Source organism: Candida margitis, assembly GCF_024628925.1.
Source record: "Candida margitis strain CBS 14175 chromosome Unknown scaffold28, whole genome shotgun sequence".
In the NCBI taxonomy this organism is placed as follows: domain Eukaryota; kingdom Fungi; phylum Ascomycota; class Pichiomycetes; order Serinales; family Debaryomycetaceae; genus Lodderomyces; species Lodderomyces margitis.
The window spans coordinates 94,433-114,794 of NW_026261882.1; the positions used below are offsets into that span (position 1 = coordinate 94,433).

General features: G+C 40.1%; 7 protein-coding genes across 7 annotated transcripts; 4 read left to right on the plus strand and 3 right to left on the minus strand. All coding sequences in view use genetic code 12, as the record gives it.

Annotated features, from left to right (window-relative positions):
- Nucleotides 1-663: 663 nt before the first annotated feature.
- PGA63 (Pga63p) lies at nucleotides 664-4,518 on the plus strand (the record flags this gene model as incomplete). Its single annotated transcript, XM_051816522.1, has 1 exon — nucleotides 664-4,518. The coding sequence occupies one exon, from the start codon at nucleotides 664-666 to the stop codon at nucleotides 4,516-4,518; it is 3,855 nt and encodes a 1,284-aa protein (XP_051670159.1).
- Nucleotides 4,519-4,671: 153 nt separating this feature from the next.
- On the minus strand, nucleotides 4,672-7,887 carry ATC1 (alpha,alpha-trehalase; the record flags this gene model as incomplete). Its single annotated transcript, XM_051816524.1, has 1 exon — nucleotides 4,672-7,887. The coding sequence occupies one exon, from the start codon at nucleotides 7,885-7,887 to the stop codon at nucleotides 4,672-4,674; it is 3,216 nt and encodes a 1,071-aa protein (XP_051670160.1).
- Nucleotides 7,888-9,196: 1,309 nt separating this feature from the next.
- On the plus strand, nucleotides 9,197-10,102 carry SUI2 (translation initiation factor eIF2 subunit alpha; the record flags this gene model as incomplete). The annotated part of the gene is made up of 1 exon (XM_051816525.1): nucleotides 9,197-10,102. One exon carries the CDS (start codon nucleotides 9,197-9,199, stop codon nucleotides 10,100-10,102), a length of 906 nt encoding a protein of 301 aa, XP_051670161.1.
- Nucleotides 10,103-10,190: 88 nt separating this feature from the next.
- On the minus strand, nucleotides 10,191-11,924 carry CANMA_004266 (uncharacterized protein; the record flags this gene model as incomplete). The annotated part of the gene is made up of 1 exon (XM_051816526.1): nucleotides 10,191-11,924. One exon carries the CDS (start codon nucleotides 11,922-11,924, stop codon nucleotides 10,191-10,193), a length of 1,734 nt encoding a protein of 577 aa, XP_051670162.1.
- A 682-nt stretch (nucleotides 11,925-12,606) lies between these two features.
- On the minus strand, nucleotides 12,607-14,046 carry CANMA_004267 (uncharacterized protein; the record flags this gene model as incomplete). The annotated part of the gene is made up of 1 exon (XM_051816527.1): nucleotides 12,607-14,046. One exon carries the CDS (start codon nucleotides 14,044-14,046, stop codon nucleotides 12,607-12,609), a length of 1,440 nt encoding a protein of 479 aa, XP_051670163.1.
- Nucleotides 14,047-16,126: 2,080 nt separating this feature from the next.
- MEF2 (Mef2p) lies at nucleotides 16,127-18,538 on the plus strand (the record flags this gene model as incomplete). Its single annotated transcript, XM_051816528.1, has 1 exon — nucleotides 16,127-18,538. One exon carries the CDS (start codon nucleotides 16,127-16,129, stop codon nucleotides 18,536-18,538), a length of 2,412 nt encoding a protein of 803 aa, XP_051670164.1.
- A 213-nt stretch (nucleotides 18,539-18,751) lies between these two features.
- Nucleotides 18,752-19,846, plus strand: CANMA_004269 (uncharacterized protein; the record flags this gene model as incomplete). Its single annotated transcript, XM_051816529.1, has 1 exon — nucleotides 18,752-19,846. The coding sequence occupies one exon, from the start codon at nucleotides 18,752-18,754 to the stop codon at nucleotides 19,844-19,846; it is 1,095 nt and encodes a 364-aa protein (XP_051670165.1).
- Between the last annotated feature and the right edge of the window lie 516 nt (nucleotides 19,847-20,362).

Here is a 20,362-nt window from a genome sequence, read left to right on the forward strand (position 1 = left end):
TCATGGAGCGCTGTCATTGCTGCAATCTGACAAGCAAATATTATACATCAAAAGTTGACTGTTTGTGCTCTCTTTTCCACAGTTTCTTTGAGAATAGAGTCTAATTGTACTAAAGAGCTTTAATATTGCTCTGGTACATATTTCAAGAGAAACGCTATGTTGGGTTTTTCAATATGCGCGTTTTGTGGCTTTGTTGCACTAAACAGAGACCAAAAACAATTACGACATTTCATGTCGTTCTTTAGTTCTCACAAAAAAAAAGTCACTTCAAAATAATGTCGCGTAGTTTGTTTTGATGCGTTGTTCAAAGTGAGGTTACCAAGAAACAAGTAGTAACTGGGTCGGCTGACTTGTGAGCTGGTTTTACCAATTAAGGGCAGATCACTACTGTTTGTCTTTTTGGGTTCATTTTGATACACTATTAACCAGTCGTAACTATATCAAGCTCATATAAACTCTTACAGCAACATTAATAATTTCTTTCATTATTCTCTGATTTTAAAAATCAACAAAGCTTCTACCTTTTTTTTCCATTCTTTTTTTTTTCCAAATTCCACACAACGCCTGTAAACTGAACTACAACTAGAATCAAGCTCAAATCGAATTTCAGCACGAACCCAATTGAATCACCGAAACTTTCATTGAGATAACAAGGGTGCAAATATGGTTAAAATAAGTGAAATTAATCGTACTTCAACTTTTGCCTGGAGTCTGGACAGTCTTCCTTTGTTAGCCACTGGAACTGTCGCGGGGGCCGTTGACATTGACTTTAGTTCTTCAGCAACATTGGAAATTTGGGACATATTTTCACCAACAAGCAAAGACAAACCACTTTTCTCTGCACTGGTTGAGCACAAATTCTACGCCTTAGCATGGTCAAAGCCATTTGACGGGAGATCGAAAGGATTGTTAGCAGGTGCTTTTGAAAATGGAACTGTTGAATTTTGGGACGTAGCTACGATGATCAAAACAAAAGACCTTGGAAAATCGTCTGTCCATAAATCTGACAAACATACTGGCGCCGTCAAATCATTGCAATTCAACCCCATCCAGCATCATGTGCTTGTGACTGGAGGCTCCAATGGGCAAATTTATATATGGGACACCAAGAAGTTTACCGAACCGTTTGCACCGGGTCAAGCAATGACGCCAATGGATGAGATAAGTAGTGTTGCTTGGAATAATTCAGTAAGCCACATTTTTGCAAGCACTGGCAACAGCGGATATACATCCATTTGGGACCTTAAAAGTAAAAAGGAAGTATTGCATCTTTCGTATAACGGGCCAGGAGGAAGAGCAAACTTTTCCCATGTTGCATGGCACCCAACGAAGTCTACGCAATTAGTTACTGCCAGTGATAATGATTCTTGTCCTTTGATTTTGACTTGGGATTTGAGAAACTCAAACGCTCCAGAGAAGGTGATTGAAGGGCACAAGAAGGGAGTTTTGTCTCTCGACTGGTGTAAGCAAGATGCGAACTTGTTGATTTCATGTGGAAAAGACAATGCCACTATATTGTGGAACCCCATGGAAGGGAAGAAGTTGGTAGAGTACCCAACAACCGCAAATTGGGCATTCAAGACCAGATTTGCTCCATCGGCACCGGACATTTTTGCTACCGCTTCATTTGATGGAAAGATCACTGTGCAGACTATTCAAGACACGTCACCACCGATGTCAACCAAAGTTAATGCATCAAACAATGACAATGACTTTTGGAATGAGCTATCCGTCACCGAAACTCAACAGCCAATTTTTGAAGTCAAGCAAGCGCCGGCTTGGCTCAAGAACCCTGTGGCTGTGTCTTTTGGGTTTGGATCCAAGTTAGTATCTGTTGAAAGTGTAAACGGAAAGTCCATCGTTAAAATTGAAAAGTATCTGGCTGGATTTAAAAAAGAGGGCAGTGACTTTGAGAACTTGAAAAATGGCAAGTATGAAACCATTATTGAAACTAGATTAAATGATGGGACTGTAAAGGGGAAAAACCAAGTCGATTGGGAGATATTGGAAACTTTTTCCAAAAGTGGAAAGGATAAATTGTTTGAAACTGAGAACGATAAGGAAGAAACCGAGGCCAAAGGAGAGCCTCAATTAGAAAACGAGGATGGTTTGCGCGAAGATGTCGCTGTCAACACAGAAGGCGATGCCGATTTCTTCGAGCACCTTGGTAATGGCAAAGTAAAATCCAATGGTGACGATTACGTACCTACTGGAAACTTTTCTATTTTTAGGTCAAACGCATCTGACGCTGACAAGAAATTGATCAATTTGATCTTGAGCAACAAGATTGAAGAAGCGGTGGAGTCTTCTTTGGATCAAAAAAAGTTGGTTGAAGCGTTAGTATTGGCATTGGATGCATCTGAAAATGTTAAGCAAGCTGTGAAAACCGCCTATTTCAAAAAGCACAAGGAGGATAGTTTAGCCAGGGTTATCTACAATGTGTCTTCGAGGAACGTTACTGATCTTGTTGTACATGCCAATGTTCGTGATTGGAAAGAGATTGCCAAAGGAATAGCCGCTATTTCCACAGACTCTCAAGATTACAATAATAAGTTGTCTGAGTTGGGAGATCGTATCTTGAATTCAAGTGATGGAAAGAGAGAAGATGCAATCACATGTTACTTGGCGGGTGGTGCTTTAGACAAATTGGCCAATCTTTGGTTACAAGAATTACCAGAGTACGAATCAGAGTTGTTGCATTCTGACGCAAAAGAAATTTCATCGCCTTCCGAAGCGCGTTTACATGTTTTGACAAACTTTGTTGAAAAGATTGCCACTTACAAGTTTTATTCCAAAAATGATGGTACTATCACGGGTCCACTGGCTGAGCCTATTTCGAAAGCGTTGTTGGAATTTGTAAATCTCGTTTCTGGTTCAGGTGAATTTGAATTGGCGGAAAAGGTTTTACAATTATTGCCAAGCGAGCTTGCTGGAGTTGAGAAAGAAAGGATTTTAAAAGCCACTGGAAAAGATGTTAGCTCCTCAGTCAGAGCTTCGGGTGCAAACAAGTCCTCCTCTAAAACTCCAGGTGTGGGAATTGAGCAAAAAACTGTAAGACAAGCTTCTGTTGCCAAATCTAGAGCTCCTTACCCAGCTGCAACCAATTCAGGTTTACAACAAGAAGGCTTTCAATACCAAACCCCTCCAGTTCCTACTCAACAACCAGCGGGATTTCAATATTCAAACCCACCATTATCTCAACAGCCTCCAGTAGCTTTCCCTCAGCTGAATTACCCATCGGCGGTGCCCAAGACAAATCCATATGCAAAACCCAACCCATATGCACCAACAAACATCTACAAAGCTGCATCCCCTGTGGCCACCCCTACCGCATTGCATAATCCATCGGGAGCCCCTCCACCACCTCCACCTGCTGCTGCTGCTTCTTCTTCTTCTTCAGCTCCTAGAAGCAGCAAGCTGGAAACTGATGGGTGGAATGACTTGCCGGAAACATTCAAACCAAAGACAACTGCTCCACGTAGGGCTGCTGCTGCTGCCGCTGTGGCTGTTGCTAGTCCAGCTCCTGGTACTGTGCCCCTTGCATCTGTACCTCCATTGCCAACCCAACAAAGTCAAACGAGCTTGAATACTTCCTTTGCCCCTCCGAAGAGAACAGTCTCAACAACGGGTTTTGCACCACCACCAAAAACTAGCAGCCGTAGCGCATCTAGAACTTCAATCCCAACTCAACAAGTGCCATCGCCAAAGCCAACCCCAACGAGCAAATATGCCCCACCACCAGGTTCTGAACAGCCGCCGCAGCTGGGAACTCCAAATTTCGGTGCGCCACCAACAGCTGCTGCATCTCCTCATGCGGTTAAGAAGAACCCATATGCTCCAACAAGTGAACCAGCACCAGCAAAGGTTCCGTATGCATCCCCTCCTCCATTAGCTTTTGGAGCACAGCCAACGCCAGCCGTTGCACCACCAAAGAATCCATACGCTCCACCTCCACAAATGCAGAACAACTTACCCCATGTATCAGGCGTTCCAGCACCTGATGCGGGTTCAAGATTTGGAACTGCAGCTCCACCCCAACAGCCATTTGGAATAAGCCTGAGCACTCCGGTTCAGCCACCATTCACCCCAGTGGCACCTCCCCCAACTGGTCCGGTACGCCCACCTGTGTCGGTGAACAATCAGCCACCAGCTGCTGCTGCTGTCCCTGATAGATACCCTCAAGGTGATAGATCGCATATATCCGAAGAGACGAAACCAATCTTCACTTCTTTGACCAAGGTCATGGAGGCAATTAAACCAAATATTCCAGAAAAGTTTGCAAAACATAGCGCTGATATGGAACATAGATTAAACATCTTGTTTGATCATTTGAATAACGACGATTTGTCCAAGCCCCTTGCCGGTTCTTTGAAAGAGGTCAGTGCTTTGTTGGAGGATAAAAAGTTTGACGAAGCTAATGCTATCGACGTTGAAATTTCTACAAATTTTAGTGACGAGTTAGGTAACTGGCACACGGGTCTCAAACGTCTTATTAGAATGGCGGAAGCGATGTATTAGAGTTACAAGAATAGTGGTTTCCATTTCGGTGCGTTTTAATTGAATGCTATTAATTGATATCTTTGAAAGAAAACGTAGAGTCAAAAGCATACTATATTTGTAACTGTAAAGACAACAAAATAAAACTTTTTTTCCTCTAATCTAATCTATTTCTTAATAAAAACTAACTTCAGCAATCTTGGCCCCACCATAGTCATCTTCAATTGGCACTGTATTGTGAATGCCATCTACTTCAAGTAAAAGGAACCTGCTTTGCAAATTGATATCCAATGACGTCGTATTATGTCGTACAGGTACCAATACTTCTTGAAATTCTGCACTTGAAAATGGTGCATTTATGGGGACATCCTCTGAGTGCACTAGCTCAAATACATCGCTTTGATTAAGCAATTTCTCTTTGGGGTTGGCAAAGCGATAATTTTTGTAAACTGGGTTGCCAAAATCCACCTTGGCTAAAAAATCAGTGACAGCGTTGAATTTTGTGTCTGCATATTTCAGAAGTTTAACTTGCTTGGGCGGTCTATCAGCCCAGTTGAATGTGACACCGGATATGTTTTTAATTGTGTGCAAGTCTATCAACACTTTTCCAGTTGTATCGTTATACTTTACCTGCCATCTAGTAGTATTGTCACCATCATTAATCAGAAAAGATGAATCTCCGGGAGCACTCTCAGTGATGTTATAAAATGTGGCCAAACCACATTCTGATAAGCTGTCCTCCACATTCTTGCTCGGTTGAAATAACTTGAATGTTCTTTCTTCATTGTCCTTCAATTTGTATGTGCCGTGTTCAGGGTTTCTATCAGCCATTGTTATAGTTATGTAATTGTTTGCCCTCTTGTTGGTCTTTCCTTCATTTCGAATCACAAATTCCGAGTCTGTAATATTCATCGAAATTGTATGGTTATCATAATGAATACCACTGTACTGAACACCATTGCCTAAACATGGCAAAGCAATTGGGTCCAAATTCAACGACCTCGACATTTTTCCATTGTCTATGGTGTAGGTATGTCTCAACCCGGTCAATCCGTGTATGACGGCTTGTACAAACCCCCCATGGGCAGTCAAGAATGGGAAAGCCGGATGCGTACCTCCATTTGATTTGTAATCATCGTTATTTTGCTCAGAAAATTGTACAAATGGTCCTCTCAAGTATGGTTGGATTGCCCTGTGCAAATATGATTGAGATGCACAACCACTAGAGGCCAAATTAGATGCCACAATGGAAAAGATTGAAAATGTCATTGCTGGTCCATAACTCACTTGCTTTCCAGAATAGAATTCCATATTTGTGTATGCCTGGTCAGTATCAACCAAACTATTCTGTAATGGATATGTTAGTAGTACAACATCGGCTTGCTTAATTCCTACCGACGAATTCATTCCTGAATACTCTAATGTTATGTTCTGTGAATTGTCTGCTGTTGGAAGATACATTTTTTGCGAGATTTCAGCAAATATCTTAGGCATATCGACATCAAGTATAGCACCAATGTCATTTATCCAATTCATTAGTAGTGCAATACCGGCATTTGTATAAGCTCCATTGTCCACGTGATTTGCATATTCGTCTGGATCTGTGAGATTATTGGTGACAAACTTGTCAATAGTATCGTTGTAGCTTGTTACATAATCGGAGTAGAACTTTGCCGCATCATTTATCAAGGGGTAGATTGTACTTTCCAAGTATTGCTCATCAACTGCTCCACTTATATATAGCTCCCACGCAGCCATAGCAATAGCTGAATTGATATGGTATTCATAATTCAAGCAAGGTCCTGTGGCAGTGCAATTTCCAAACCTTCCACTTGTCCACGGATAAACTGCGCCCTCACATCCTTGAGGAGTATTGTTCAAAGCCTGCTGGTGCGTATGCATTCTGTAATTTACTATGCTTTTTGCGTGGCCAGGATTGAGAGCTAATATGGCATTAAACATCCAAAAGTCGGTATCCCAGAAAACCATGCCGCCATAACTATCTGAGCTTAAACCACCCACACCGAGGGCTCCAGTTACCCCTTGTGCATCGGAACGCGTATTAGCGAGCAAATGGTAGGCCGAGGCCTTGGACCCTAAATCAAGCAATGAATCATTTGGAAACGTTATCGTCGAGATTTTTCCCATCAATTCCTTCCATGCTTGCACGTGAGATTTAATTATCAAGCCCAAGTGTTCAAACTTTTGCGAAATCTGCTTTGCAAATTGAAGGGTATCCCTAGTGGTTTTCAATTTGGCGGGATCAAGGTCTGTAGAAACAATCCCTACTGTCTTTCCTAATTGGGTGGTTTCTTGGGAGAGTAATCGAATCATTGAACTTTGCTTGGTTTGCTTCTTTCTTGATCGACGACTTACATTGTCAAGATGAAGCGTTGAATAAATAGCACCAGATATGTAGTCCAAGTTATCTGGCAGAAACGACACATAGATACCGGAATCATCGTGGCCAATCAGATTCAACTCACACCTTTGTGCTGTATCAAAGTTCAACTCATCTATCACGCTTAGTTCGACCGTGTCATTCCCATTGTTCTGGATATCCACCTTGACCAAACCCAAATTGATTTCAGACCTGTGAGCAAGTACAGTATACTTTACATCTAAAACCTCTAGCCATGTAAATTGAGTGGTAACAATCCCAGTAGACAATGACATGTTTTGAACATAGTTTGTTATTTGCCCTGTTCCTTCAGGCAAAGCCGGGTCTAATGTATAATTATTGTCGCCCTGTTGAATGACCAACTTTAATGTAGTCCACTGAGGGATGGCAGATATGACACTTTCATACCCATTTTCTAATAGTTCAGGGAAATTGTTTCCCGTTGTATTTTCTTGAAGGTTGTAGAACCCAGCCATAAAGGCTCCGGAAAACCTTTTATCAAACAACGGCCATCCGTTGTACAAATCATCTTTATTTGAATCGGGAGATTCAGTTAGTTGGTCGTAGGTAAACCCCTGTCCCAAGTTGGGTATTCTACTGCCAATATACCCATTAGCAACATATGGCTGGTTTTGATACTGATTGTACTTGGAAAACTCAATTGTTCCAACCACATTTAACTCTCGATCATAAAATGCGCTTTCGCCAAACTGTAACTGGCTAAAGATTTCTTTGTTTTGAAAGCTATTGACAAAGTCGCCGAGGTTGGAGTCTGACTGTTGTAGTGTGTATCTTTCAGTACGGGGTAAAACGAATGGAAATGCTTCACAGTACTTGGCATTTAATAAATGGAGACTGTAAAATAGTAAGAAGTTTGCAACGATCGTCATGGATATGATGTACACCTTATTAGTCTTATTGTAAAACAATTTTTTAATGCCCTTGGCTCTGGAACTATCTTCAATATATATACCATTCTCTATGTCCATAGTATATATATATATATATATATTGGGTTTTGGCGGGGTGAGATGATAGCACAAAATCAGTATGCAAAGTGGAGTAGTAAAAAACTTAGATAAAGCGTATAAGGGTAGCAAAAATCAAGCAACGAATGATGGATCTGTAGTTTTCTTCAAGAAGTGTTGTGGTGCATAAGCTATGTTAAAAATGTGTTACGCAAATTAGGCAACTGAGAGATCTTTCTCTGTGTGAGAGGGTATTTGGATTTGGTAAACTTCGTTTGTCTGAAAAAAAGAGAAACCACAAATAAAAGTGGAGTGACGTACGACAATTTACGACATTGACCAAAATCTGGGAGATTGCGAGAGAGATAGAAAAGACTTGGACTTTGGACCTTGACTTGCTTTTCATTGAACAACGGTCCCAAGGTGAGGAGAACGCTTACTTGATGCTTACCACTACCGCAATTGAATCAAGCTAAGGGGGTGTGCATTTCGGTAGCAACCACAATCAATTGTGGTTTAACCAACAAACAAAGGCAAACGTTTGCTCGCGTCCGATGCTGAGTAAGGCAAGTGGGTTTCCTCAAAAGGGCAGAGTGACTGAACAGCAAAAGATCCCCCAAATCACTTAGACTGATTTCACAGTATTTATTGTTTTTATTTATTGTTTTGCCGTAGCAAAGAATGATTGCGAAAACGGAGTTGTTACCTCAGATAAAAGAGAAAGTAAATGTTTACCTCTTATGAATGCTTTCACAATGATATGTTTGGTAGCATTGTGGCCGTACTTCTCAACACTCTTTCTGTTACAATTTCATAAAATTGGAGAGTAGTGTCCTTTTGATATGTCATCGCTTGCAAAAAACAATCAGCTTGTTTGAAATGCTGAAAGCAAAGGTCTTATAGTGGAGCGCATCCATCGATATGCTCTCCTTTTCCGCGTGAGGCCATTTTCTCATTCCCAGCAAATACCAATACTATATATGCAACAGTGTGCAAAGCAGAAAAGTTCCTTTAACAACACAATATATTGTAATAAACAGATTCACAATCACCTGACGCTCAGATATATTAACCTATATGATGGCCCTCTCGAACAGATCTACTATCCATCACATATACGATAAAACAAACCTGTCTCCATGAGATTTGCAGACGTGCATAAAATACCAATTTTTTATTTTTTTGCTTTTTCCTTTTTCCATTTTTTTTTTCGCTTCTCTCTTTCTCGTGAAAAATTTCAAGAATCTGAGTCAGATCCCATCATCAGATAGTTTATAAGGCAAATTACATATACATCATCTCCAACAAAAAGACCAGTTTGTATTCCACAATGAGCTCAACTAACTGCAGATTTTATGAAAACAAGTATCCAGAAGTGGACGAAGTTGTTATGGTCAACGTTCAAGAAATAGCTGAAATGGGTGCATACGTCAAACTTTTGGAGTATGACAACATTGAAGGTATGGTTTTGTTATCAGAATTATCAAGAAGACGTATCCGTTCCATTCAGAAGTTGATTAGAGTCGGAAAGAATGAAGTTGCTGTTGTATTGAGGGTCGACAAGGAAAAGGGTTATATTGATTTGTCAAAGAGAAGAGTGTCCGCAGAAGACATTGTCAAATGTGACGAAAGATACAACAAAAGTAAAGCAGTGCATTCCATCTTGAGACATTGTGCTGAAAAATTCAACATACCATTGGAAAAATTGTATGAAACCATAGGTTGGCCATTGAGCAGAAAGTATGGGCATGCATACGATGCGTTCAAATTTTCAATTACTGACCCAACCATTTTCGAAGGTATTGTGGCCCCATCCGAAGGCGTTTTGGAAGAGTTGAAAACGTACATATCAAGAAGATTGACTCCTCAAGCTATCAATATAAGAGCAGATGTCGAAGTATCGTGTTTTGGATACGAAGGTATAGATGCGATCAAACTGGCCTTGAAAGCGGCAGAATCGGTGTCGAATGAACAAATGCAAGTCAAGGCTAAGTTGGTTGCTGCCCCGTTATATTTCCTTTCGGTGCAATCGTTAGACAAGAACCAAGGAATACGTCTTTTGGAATCGGCCATTGAGAAAATCGTCGAAAGTATAGAGTCAAACGGTGGTGTTTGCAAGGTTAACATGGCACCAAAGGCGGTAACCGCTACCGAAGATGCCGAGCTTGAACGTTTGTTGGAAAGCAAAGAAGCAGAGAACAAGGAAGATGAATCGGACGAAGAAGATGATGAATAAGTCATTTTTTGGGTGTAACATAGAAGTATATAAATGAAAATGTAAAGCTTTCAAACTAACACAAATTCACACTCCTCACCCCTTCAAATCACTCAGCTCTTTCAAATCCTGCGATTCTTTCCTGTTTCGTCTTTTCCATTGCCTCTTGAATTTGAGCACCACTAAAAACTCCGGGCCCGTCAAAAAGAGGACCTTCATAAACACTGATATTGGTAGGGATTTTCTTCAAAATAATTTTGTTTTTGTTGGCTCTGTCTACAATGTCGGCAGGCAAATTGGGCACCATTTCTTCTGGAACCCGTAATTCGGTGACGGACTCCGGTATTTTGACATTCTCAAGCGATAAAAGCTCTGGATTACCACTCAAGTCGAGAATCTTCAAGTTGTTGCCAAATTTAATGCTTCTTATGGATTTCATATCATTGTAGGTTAAGCTCAAGTGGGTCAAGCTTTGGGGGAATTCGTAATTCTCAAGAATTCTGATACCCTGATAGCCGAGTTTCAAGACTTTCAAGTTTGGTGGGAGAGAGACATCTCTCAATGTAATAATCTGCTTTTCGTTATCAAAGGACTCTGGGTCGTTCTCTATGTCAAGAGTTTCCAAACTGTTTGGAAACACAACATTCTTTAACGTCGTCAAAAGGTTGTCACCTAAATATAATTCTTTGAGGCTAGAAGGGAATTGAACTTTATTTAAAGTCTTGATCTTGTTACCGTTCAAATATAGCGTCTCAATCCCATTTGGTAACTTTAAAGTGTTGACGCTCGTGACACCATCCTCGGACAAAACCAAAGTTTTGACATTTGATGGAACTTTCAATCCGCGAGGAGTTGTCATTGCAGATTGTAAATTCAAGACTTCAAGCAGTTCGGGAAATTTGACGCCAACCATTGCATCATTGGGTATTGTACTAGCGTCTAAAAATTTCAACAACGGAGGAAAGGCTGCTCCCTTCAAAGACTCAATGGGATTGAATGCGATACTCAACGACTCAAGTTTCGGTGGCCATCTAGCACCCGCTAAGTGGTCAATTCGATTTTCGGATAGGTCAATATCAGTCAATGAATTTGGGAATTTGATGTCGTCCAACATGTAAAGCTTGTTCCCCAGAAGGTCCAAAGTTTCAAGGGATGCAGGTAAATGGATTCCATGGAGATAAGAAAGGGACCCACTTGAGGCGTGGAACCTTTTTAGTTTGGATGGCATAGTGAAGCTCAACTGATTCAAGAAAAAGTCACCACTGATATTCAAAACCTCCAAGGACTTTGGAAACTTGATATCGGGAAATGATTCAACACTGCTCTCGGTGTAGTCCAAATGCTTCAAGTTTTTCCATGGTTCTACATCCAGCCTAATTTCTGCTTCCACTTCTGATTTATTCCCATCCTCATCCCCATGAGAAAACTTATTCACAATAGACAAATGAGTCACCTTATCCCCGCAAATGTTTTTGACAGTTGATATGAACTTCTTGTATTGCTCCACATCGATGGCACTGTAATCCTTCCAGCTTTTATCTCCGTTGAAAAATATATGACACCCCACGTTTGTATTTTCAGTAAGCAATTGAGAATTACTTTTGAGGTAATCAGTGTACTTTGTAAGCTTCTCCCATTTTTTTTCATCGTATTCAACTAAAAGGTGGATATATTCCAAAGCATGCGGGAAGGTGAACTTTTCCTTATCGGCTTTTTCAATATCAAGAGTAGTTAATTCTGTGTTTTTCAAGTCCCTCAATTCCTCAAGAAAGGAAGACTTGGTATAGCCCTGGTGTGATTCACTCGTCACCACCAATCTATAGTTAATTTTGGGATTAGTCATGGTTAATAGCAGAAAATAACCAACGTTGAGTCAAGAGTGGAGAGAGTGTGAGGGACGGAGTTCTGGGCTGCTTTGTTTTTTTTTATTTGATTTGGCGAGGAGCGTGGCTAGAGAGCCGTTTCGGTTTATGCAGGATTGGTGGTTATATTTCCTTTTCTTAGACGCATATCACCAAAGTAGGAAACAGGGAGGTGTGTATCACATGTATAGGTATCTTGAGGAAGTGGTACATTATCCATTATTGGAAAAGTCCATTTACGTGTATACTATGTTTAATAGAAGTATTAACCTGTATTTAGATGATACCAATTACTTACTGTTTACTTATAAAGAAAGCAATAAGTATGCGAGGATTATGCGACGCGTGTTGTTTTTTCTTTTCCACCCTACCAAGCTTCAATTACCACCCCCCATGTTACACCTGGAGGTGAATATTTATCCATGTGTGTCCCTCCCTCTGAAAATGAACTCAGATGTGACTCTAAATTTTTATCTTCTACCTCTAGTCTACAATACAAAACTGGTTTATTGAAAAGAGTTATGCGTGGCCTCGGTAATCCCCGACACAGTCAGAGTGGATAACTACTCAGCGACAACAATAATACATATTCTCGATCTTCTACAACCCTGTCTTTCTCTAGAAAATTGAATAAATTGTAGATTTATTATCTATACAGAGCTATCATGTTTTTTCTCCACCTATTTTTAATGCATTCGTAAAGACAGCAAAAAATGGCACGGAAACTTGGGTAATATCGACTTGATCTGAATCAACCAGCCCATCCTTGTTTATTATCTCATCTCTTGCTTTCAAGTAGCCCCTGATTAGCAACATGGTTGTTGCAGAAGCTAGAAAAATAACACCAGTAAAAATGGAACAATATTGGTAACTTGTAGGATCAACAGTAGCACCACTTCCTCGTACGAGTTTGACACCGATTACTGGTGAGAATACACCAGCAATACCCATAAGACTCCAGATTTTTCCAAAAACCACATTCATTTTTCGTAGTCCAAAAATTCGTGCCACTAGTGGAGCAATAATAGCGTATATGGTACCCATGAGAGCACCCTCTATTAAGGCAAAAACAACCACGGTAGCATAGTTTCGTGCTGGTATCCACATTGCCAAACAAAATATTCCGACAAGATAATACGCCACAGTAGCCACTGAAGCAGGACCAAGCCTGTCTGATAAATACCCCACGACTGGCCTACCAAATAATGAGCCGACCTGCACCATAGCAGATACTATAGCACCTTGGTGCTCACTGTAACCTAAACTCTGTGTGAAGTTGGCCAATGTGTACAATACGATAACATAACCAAATATACAAGTCAATACCCAGAATAAAACCAAGTAAAACCCTGCAGTTTTGAACACTGTTGGGTCAATGAACTTGAATTCAATGTTGTGTTTGGATGCTTTACTTTTGGCTGCAAGTATTGCGATCCAGGTTAACCCAAACCCGATAATACTTTGTGCCCTCAACGCCCAAAATACACCTGAATGGTCAACGACTTTTTGCATACCTAAATTGAAAACAACCCCTCCTAAACCTGACCCCGCTGAAGCTATACCGCCGGCTAAAACTCTTTTTTTCTTGAACCATTGTGGTAGTAAGGTGATTGAAGGGATTGAAAGGAAAGCTAGACCAAAGCTCTGCATTAGACCTTGTGTCAAGTACAATTGCCAAAGCTTTGTGGACCAACTTGCCAACATCAAGGCCGTAAATTGGAAGCAGTTCCCAGCTATCAACACCGGTTTAAACCCGAATATCCCCATGCATACAGTGATAGCGGGTGAAAATGCAAGACCTACTCCAAAAGCGATACCTCCTATATAACTGTAATCCATCTTGTCTGCTCCTTCAAAAGTCTGGTGTTTCAAATAGTATGCAAAGTATATGGCGAATCCCGAGTTCATACCCCACGTACAAAAATTGAAAAGCACACATGCAGCACATACAACCCACGCGTATCCACCATCTGTATTTGGGTCGTCATCTTGGAGGGCTTCCTTGGGTGGGAAAGGTTTCTCTATATCTATCTGTTTCTCCAAACTATTGGAGTTAGACAAACTAGCTCTTGTATTGTCATCTGAAGAGCCGTCTGATGTCATTGAGAATAAAGTTGAGTTATTAGTCTATGATGACAATGGATTGAGGGAAGAAATGATTATGCAAAGTCGGTGATATGATTTAAGCCACAAGTAACGGATGAAATGTTATATATATATTAGCTCAAGTTCCCCCATTAGTCAGAAAATATTATAGAGTAAATTTTTTTTCTGAAATAAGCGCTTCTTTTAAAAATACAGAAAAGGCTGAAACTCGGTAAGCGGATCGAGATGGGACCGTTTATGCGAGAAACAAGAAAAACCGCAAAAAGAAAAATATTGATGCCACACTTTAATGGGTATATATGGTAGACTTTGTCAAGGAGAAGAGGAGTTAATAAGTCAAAGTCTAAAGGAGTTTCTGTTATATCCTAACTGTTTTCGCAAGAACAATAGGCGATCTATTGACATGCTGCTTCTGTTTGCCTTTCAAAAGATCTGCGGTCCAGCATTGTCGGAGTTAACACTGAAATGCCAAAACATCACAAACATTTGCAAGCGAGATACTATAGGTCCTTTTGAAATCCCTTTAATCAACACACTTAAAAGGAAACACAGACTCAGAAGCCCACCTTAGGTTGAATAAGGTTGCTTTAGCTCTTGTGAGATACTTATCTCCGAAGACTGGCAAAAAAAAAAAAAAAGAGCGCATAGATCTCAGTTTATATAATTTCTCTAACCATTTTAGGTTTTGTTAATAACTCCGATATAAGTGCGATGTATCCGTGGCTAAAGCTATTGTCGATAACAAGAATTTGCTAGAACAAAGGGATCTCCAAATTCTTTAAACCTAAGAACTATATGAATGGGCCGTACCCATGGCTAATACAACAAGATAGCTATAACAGCAGAGTACTGACCACCTTCTTATCCCTTTACAGGAAGAGCTTTTGTTCGTGATAAGTGCAATGTGGTGTTAGTATAACTTAGTATCAATACGTTTAAACATAATCCCAAAACAACAATAAAAAAAATATAACATGGGCTGCTAGATGACATTACATTGAATGAAAAGAGGGTAATAATAAAACATGGCAGTTCAATTGCCAATCTGTAGAGGCAAAAAATAAAAAAAAAAAGCGGGGTGATCCGGGAATCGAACCCGGGACCGCCCGTAAGTCAAAAGCCAATCCGTGAAGACTTGCTAACGACCCTAAACGAGAATCATACCATCTAGACCAACCACCCGCACTAACGTAGCCGCCGAGCTCGACCCATTTCTAGGTCGATCACAACAGTAAACACAAATGTTCAACTACGCCACAAGCTTAATTTTTCGGAAAATTGATTTTTGCTTTAAATAATAGTGGATAATTTTAAGATTGAATTGAAACATTTCACAACCAAACAGTCCATGATTTCAAAGTTTAATGACTTGATGGTGTTTTTATTACATTTATAAGAGTTTGGCTTAAACTTTTCATTGCATTTGAAGAGTATTTCTTGTCTTTTGAGATGATTCATCATTACAATTTTCTTCTGTAAAAATTCAGCCAAAATAGTGGCAAAAACTTTATTAAAATAAAAAAAGAGAGAAACAAAAAGATTCAAATACTCTCAAGAGCAATAACTCACATAGTGTATGAATGTTTGTTATTGAAACTATACGTTGAGAGAAAGGTGGTTCTATCTACATAAAAATTGAAACGACCAAACACAGGTCAGAAGCTCCGGAAAAATGTACTGGCCACAGCACAACCCTTTTACCACTGAAAGTCACCTCAATGTTGCCTAAAAGGGATGATTTTGTTAGGTTGGTTTGATGATTTGACAAGGCAATTTCCAACCATAGTTAAAGATTGAGGACGTAATAAAATATAATTCATCAGGCTTAGGCTTCATTCAAATTATGCTAACATTTCCCACCCCTAATACAAACACTACAGCTTTTGTTTGAAATATCAAACTCCACGTCGCTATGGGGACCCAATCCCAATGGTTGGCGTCTGCTTTTTAAAATATTTCTAAAGGATCCTCTCTTTGCAACCGAATTGCAACACAAACTGAACCAGAAAAACAATTCATTTTGAAAAAAAAAAAAAACAATTCTTCTCGAAGTGTTATGCCAATCTATCTCATCCACATGATATTGAGGCATAAACTACTAAAAGATGTCTTCTCAGCCAGATCATATTCTACCGTCAGCAATATTGCACTACTGAAAATCCGAAATATTGGAATCATTGCTCACATCGATGCCGGGAAAACTACCACCACCGAGCGCATGATTTATTATAGTGGGAAGAGTAGGAGAATAGGAAACGTTGATGAGGGCGATACCGTGACCGACTATCTTAGATCCGAAAGGGAACGTGGTATTACTATTCAACTGGCAGCCACGACGATACCGTGGAATGAACACAAGATTAATATTATTGATACACCTGGCCATGCTGATTTTACATTCGAGGTCGTTCGCTCATTGCGAGTGTTGGATGGAGCTGTCACTATTCTAGATGCAGTCGCTGGTGTTGAAGCACAAACGGAGAAAGTTTGGAAACAAGCTAGCGTATTGGGCTTACCGAGAATTGTCTATATAAACAAGATGGACCGTCCTGGTGCTGGATTTAGTAGAACCGTTAAAGAGATTATTCAAAAGCTAGAAACGAGGGTGGTTTTGTGCAATATTCCATACTTTGAAATTGCCGCTGATCAAGAATTCATCTTTAGAGGTGTTATTGACGTATTGCACGGTAAATTGTTGAAATGGAAAGAAGAAGACGAGTTTGGTAAAGAAATCGATGTTATTGACTTGGATGACTCGAACCCTGATCTTTTCCAAATGTATTGCAGTGCGAAGGAGTCCATGGTGGAAACCCTTGGCGAAGTAGACGAATCAGTCATTGATGCTTTTCTTGAAAATGATGAAGACTACCTAAAGATCTCCCCCGATTTGTTAGACAAGGCGATTCGAAAAGCCACAATTGCAAACTATCTATCTCCAGTATTTTGTGGGTCTTCATTTAGAAATATTGGAGTTCAGCCGTTGATGGATGGGATTGTAAAGTATTTGCCATCTCCCTTGCAAACAACATTGCCCGAGATCAAAAGCAAGAAAAAGGAAATTTCAAAGAAAATGGACGATGCAAGGGGATTGGTGTTTAACAATGACAAGAATTTGACGGTTGGTCTTGTCTTTAAAGTCATGACACACGCAACGAGAGGACCTATGACTTTCTTTAGGGTTTATAGTGGGAAGTTGAATGCTTCTACTAATTTGGTCAATACTCGGACGGGCAAAAAGCTTTTGGTGAGAAATCTTCTTGTGATGCATGGTGATACCCCAGAGGAAGTGAAAAGTATCAGCGCAGGTGATATTGGGGTGATTCCAGGTTATGAAACAGAGTTCAAGACAGGTGATACATTTGTCTGTAGCGCAGTGGGCAAGAAATCAATGGGACCGCTTGAATCAAGTTTGACATTGATGCCGATAGACATTCCGCCTCCTTTGTTCAACGCAAGTATAGAGCCACATACAGCTGGAGACGAGGCGTATATGAAAAAGTGTTTGGATATATTAGTCCGCGAAGACCCGTCATTAAAAGTTCATGTGGATGAAGAATTGGGTCAAACCGTACTTAGCGGCATGGGAGAATTACATTTGGACATTGTTCGTGAGAGATTGGTTAATGACATGAAGGCAAAGGCTAACTTACGAGATGTGGCGGTTTCTTTCAAGGAATCATTTGTGGGTAAAACAGAGACACAGGGAAGTTTTTGCGATGAAAATGTTCAAGTTAAACTAACTGTTGGTCATGTTGAGAATTGTGCTGATTTTGAGTCAGTACCAGGGGCACAGATTTTTGAAGATGAAAACAATGTCATCATCTTGCCCGATACTGCTGCCTTAGAACATGTTCGAACTGCATTAAGTGACAGAAGATGGAAATGTCCAAACTCATTGAATGACTTAAAAGAAGCTGTAACAAACGGTTGCTTAACAGCGTTACAAATGGGAGGTCCACAATTAGGTCTCTCATTGCACTCTACCTTGGTTACAGTCAATCACTGGGATGCCGCCATAGATAAAGGCGAAGAACAGATTTCTTCATTATTAAATGCAAGTAGACAGGCGATTCAATCAGTAAAAGAAACGGAATCCAACTTTGCCATATTAGAGCCGGTGATGATAACAAAGGTCTATGTCAATTCAAGCGACTTGGGTGAAGTGTCGCATGATTTAACTCAAAGGTGCCAAGCCGTTATTTTAGCTGTTGAAGACGAATCAATACAAGACGCCGAAATTGCTGATTGGACAGCACAAGTTTCCGAAAAGACGTATGTTCCACCTGACTATACGTTATCACAAACAAAGGGTAGAAGTGAGGACTTTGCTAATAAGAAGATTATTATAGCTGAAACACCATTGAAGGAAATGATTGGGTACTTGTCAAAATTGAGAGCTCTTACTCAGGGAAGAGCTACGTTTGACATGTCATTTATTGGAATGAGGCGTGTGACTGGATCAAGGGCTGATTCAATTGCTCGTGCATGAGTTGTATATAGTGTATCTCTACATAGCGGAGACATAGAAATGTAAAAAATATTAGCCACCACCATGCCTCACATGCGCAAATTGAAAGTGAATGAAAAAAAAGAAAAAAAAAAGAAAACCGAGCAAAAAAAAAGTAAAAAAAGTAAAACAAAATCTATACAAAGGGTAAACAAAGTGATAATTTTTGTCTTATTTCACGTATTCTGATCAACGATGGATTTCGTCGACAAAGCACCCTTGTCTCTAGATAGGGATAGAGTCACATGCTTGCTTTTGATTAATACTCATCTTATGAAAAAATGCAGTAACATGTATACCAATGTCATTTGTAACCAATCGTTAATGCAACAAATGTCAAATGAAAACCGAGCCAACATTACTCAGTCGTACGCTAACTACATCAAGAGACTACAGTGTAATCTAACGACCTTGAACTACATATACGAAAAATATCATGGTCTGCAACAGCAGCAGCAACAGGCCTCAAGATCTACATTTCCTGTGGTATTATCGGCACCTCCAGATATGCCTGAGTTGTTTCCTTTGTACGCAAAGTTACAAGAGTTGTATGCAGAAGCATTGCAGTACTTGAGAATGAAGATGGATGAGATGAGGAAACAACAGATGTTTCAACAACAAAAGCAGCAGCAAATGCAGCCACAGCAATCAGGTGGAGGGGGTATGAGCCAATTCCAACAACCACCATTACCATCCCAACAACAGCAGCAGCAGCAACAACAACAGCCCAATCTGATGCACCTACAACAGCAACAGGTTCCCACACAGCTGCAGTTGAATATGCAACAACAAAGTCAACCTATGCGACAACCACAGATGCAACCATATCAGCAGCAACAACAACAGCATGCACAACCACGTCTACATCCACAGATGCAACAGCAACAACAACCACCACAACCACCCACACAACAGCCCCAACAACAGCAACAACAACCCCCACTCTCGGCAACGAATTCTCAATTCCAACAGCCATTCGATGATATGTTACTCGCAGACACATTCACTAACCCCTCCTCACGCGCACCGCTGGGCATGAGCATGAATACAACTGGCGTGGGAGTCGATTTCACCAACCAGAATTTCAGCAATGGTGGAGTGATGATGGGCAATGGAATAAACAATAGTGCGCTAAACAGTGGATTAAATAGTGGCGGCAACAGTTTCCAAATGTCGACATTATCACCACAACAAATTTTGCAACAAGCTAATGAAGCTAAGAGTAATACTAGTGATAACAATAATGGTAACACTCCACATCTTGATCTGAATGAATTTGGAATATTTTGATGAAATAAGGAGTGTAATATGTGTGTGATTGTTTAAGAAGCGATTGTGTTTGGTGTGTGTGGTTCGAGAGTATTTGAGTTTAAAGTATATCAGTTACTTTATAGAGGATGTCAAATACTATTAACTTAGGAAGGGCGTGGAGTTAAGTAAAAAGGAGTAGAGCGACTAGAGTGATTAGAATGTGTAGAATTGTTCTTGAATGTATTAATAAGTACCTAAACATGTTTCTAGTGGATTCTCTTTGTCTCTCTTTTTTTTTTTTAAACAATTTATGCATATTTTCTGTATAGGAGATATATACAAGATGGAGGTTGGATAATTGTCTTCTTGCATCAACACCTTTAATTAGGCTTCATTGTTCCCTTTTTTGTAAAGTTCTTTTGTCGCTTGGTTTGAAGGTGAATGACGAAAGCACACGCCAAAATCTAGTCATTGAATCAACTAATTCCAATCCCCTTATTGTCATTTTCCATCTATTCCATTAATTTCTTTCTAAATGTTTTGCACGGACAAGTA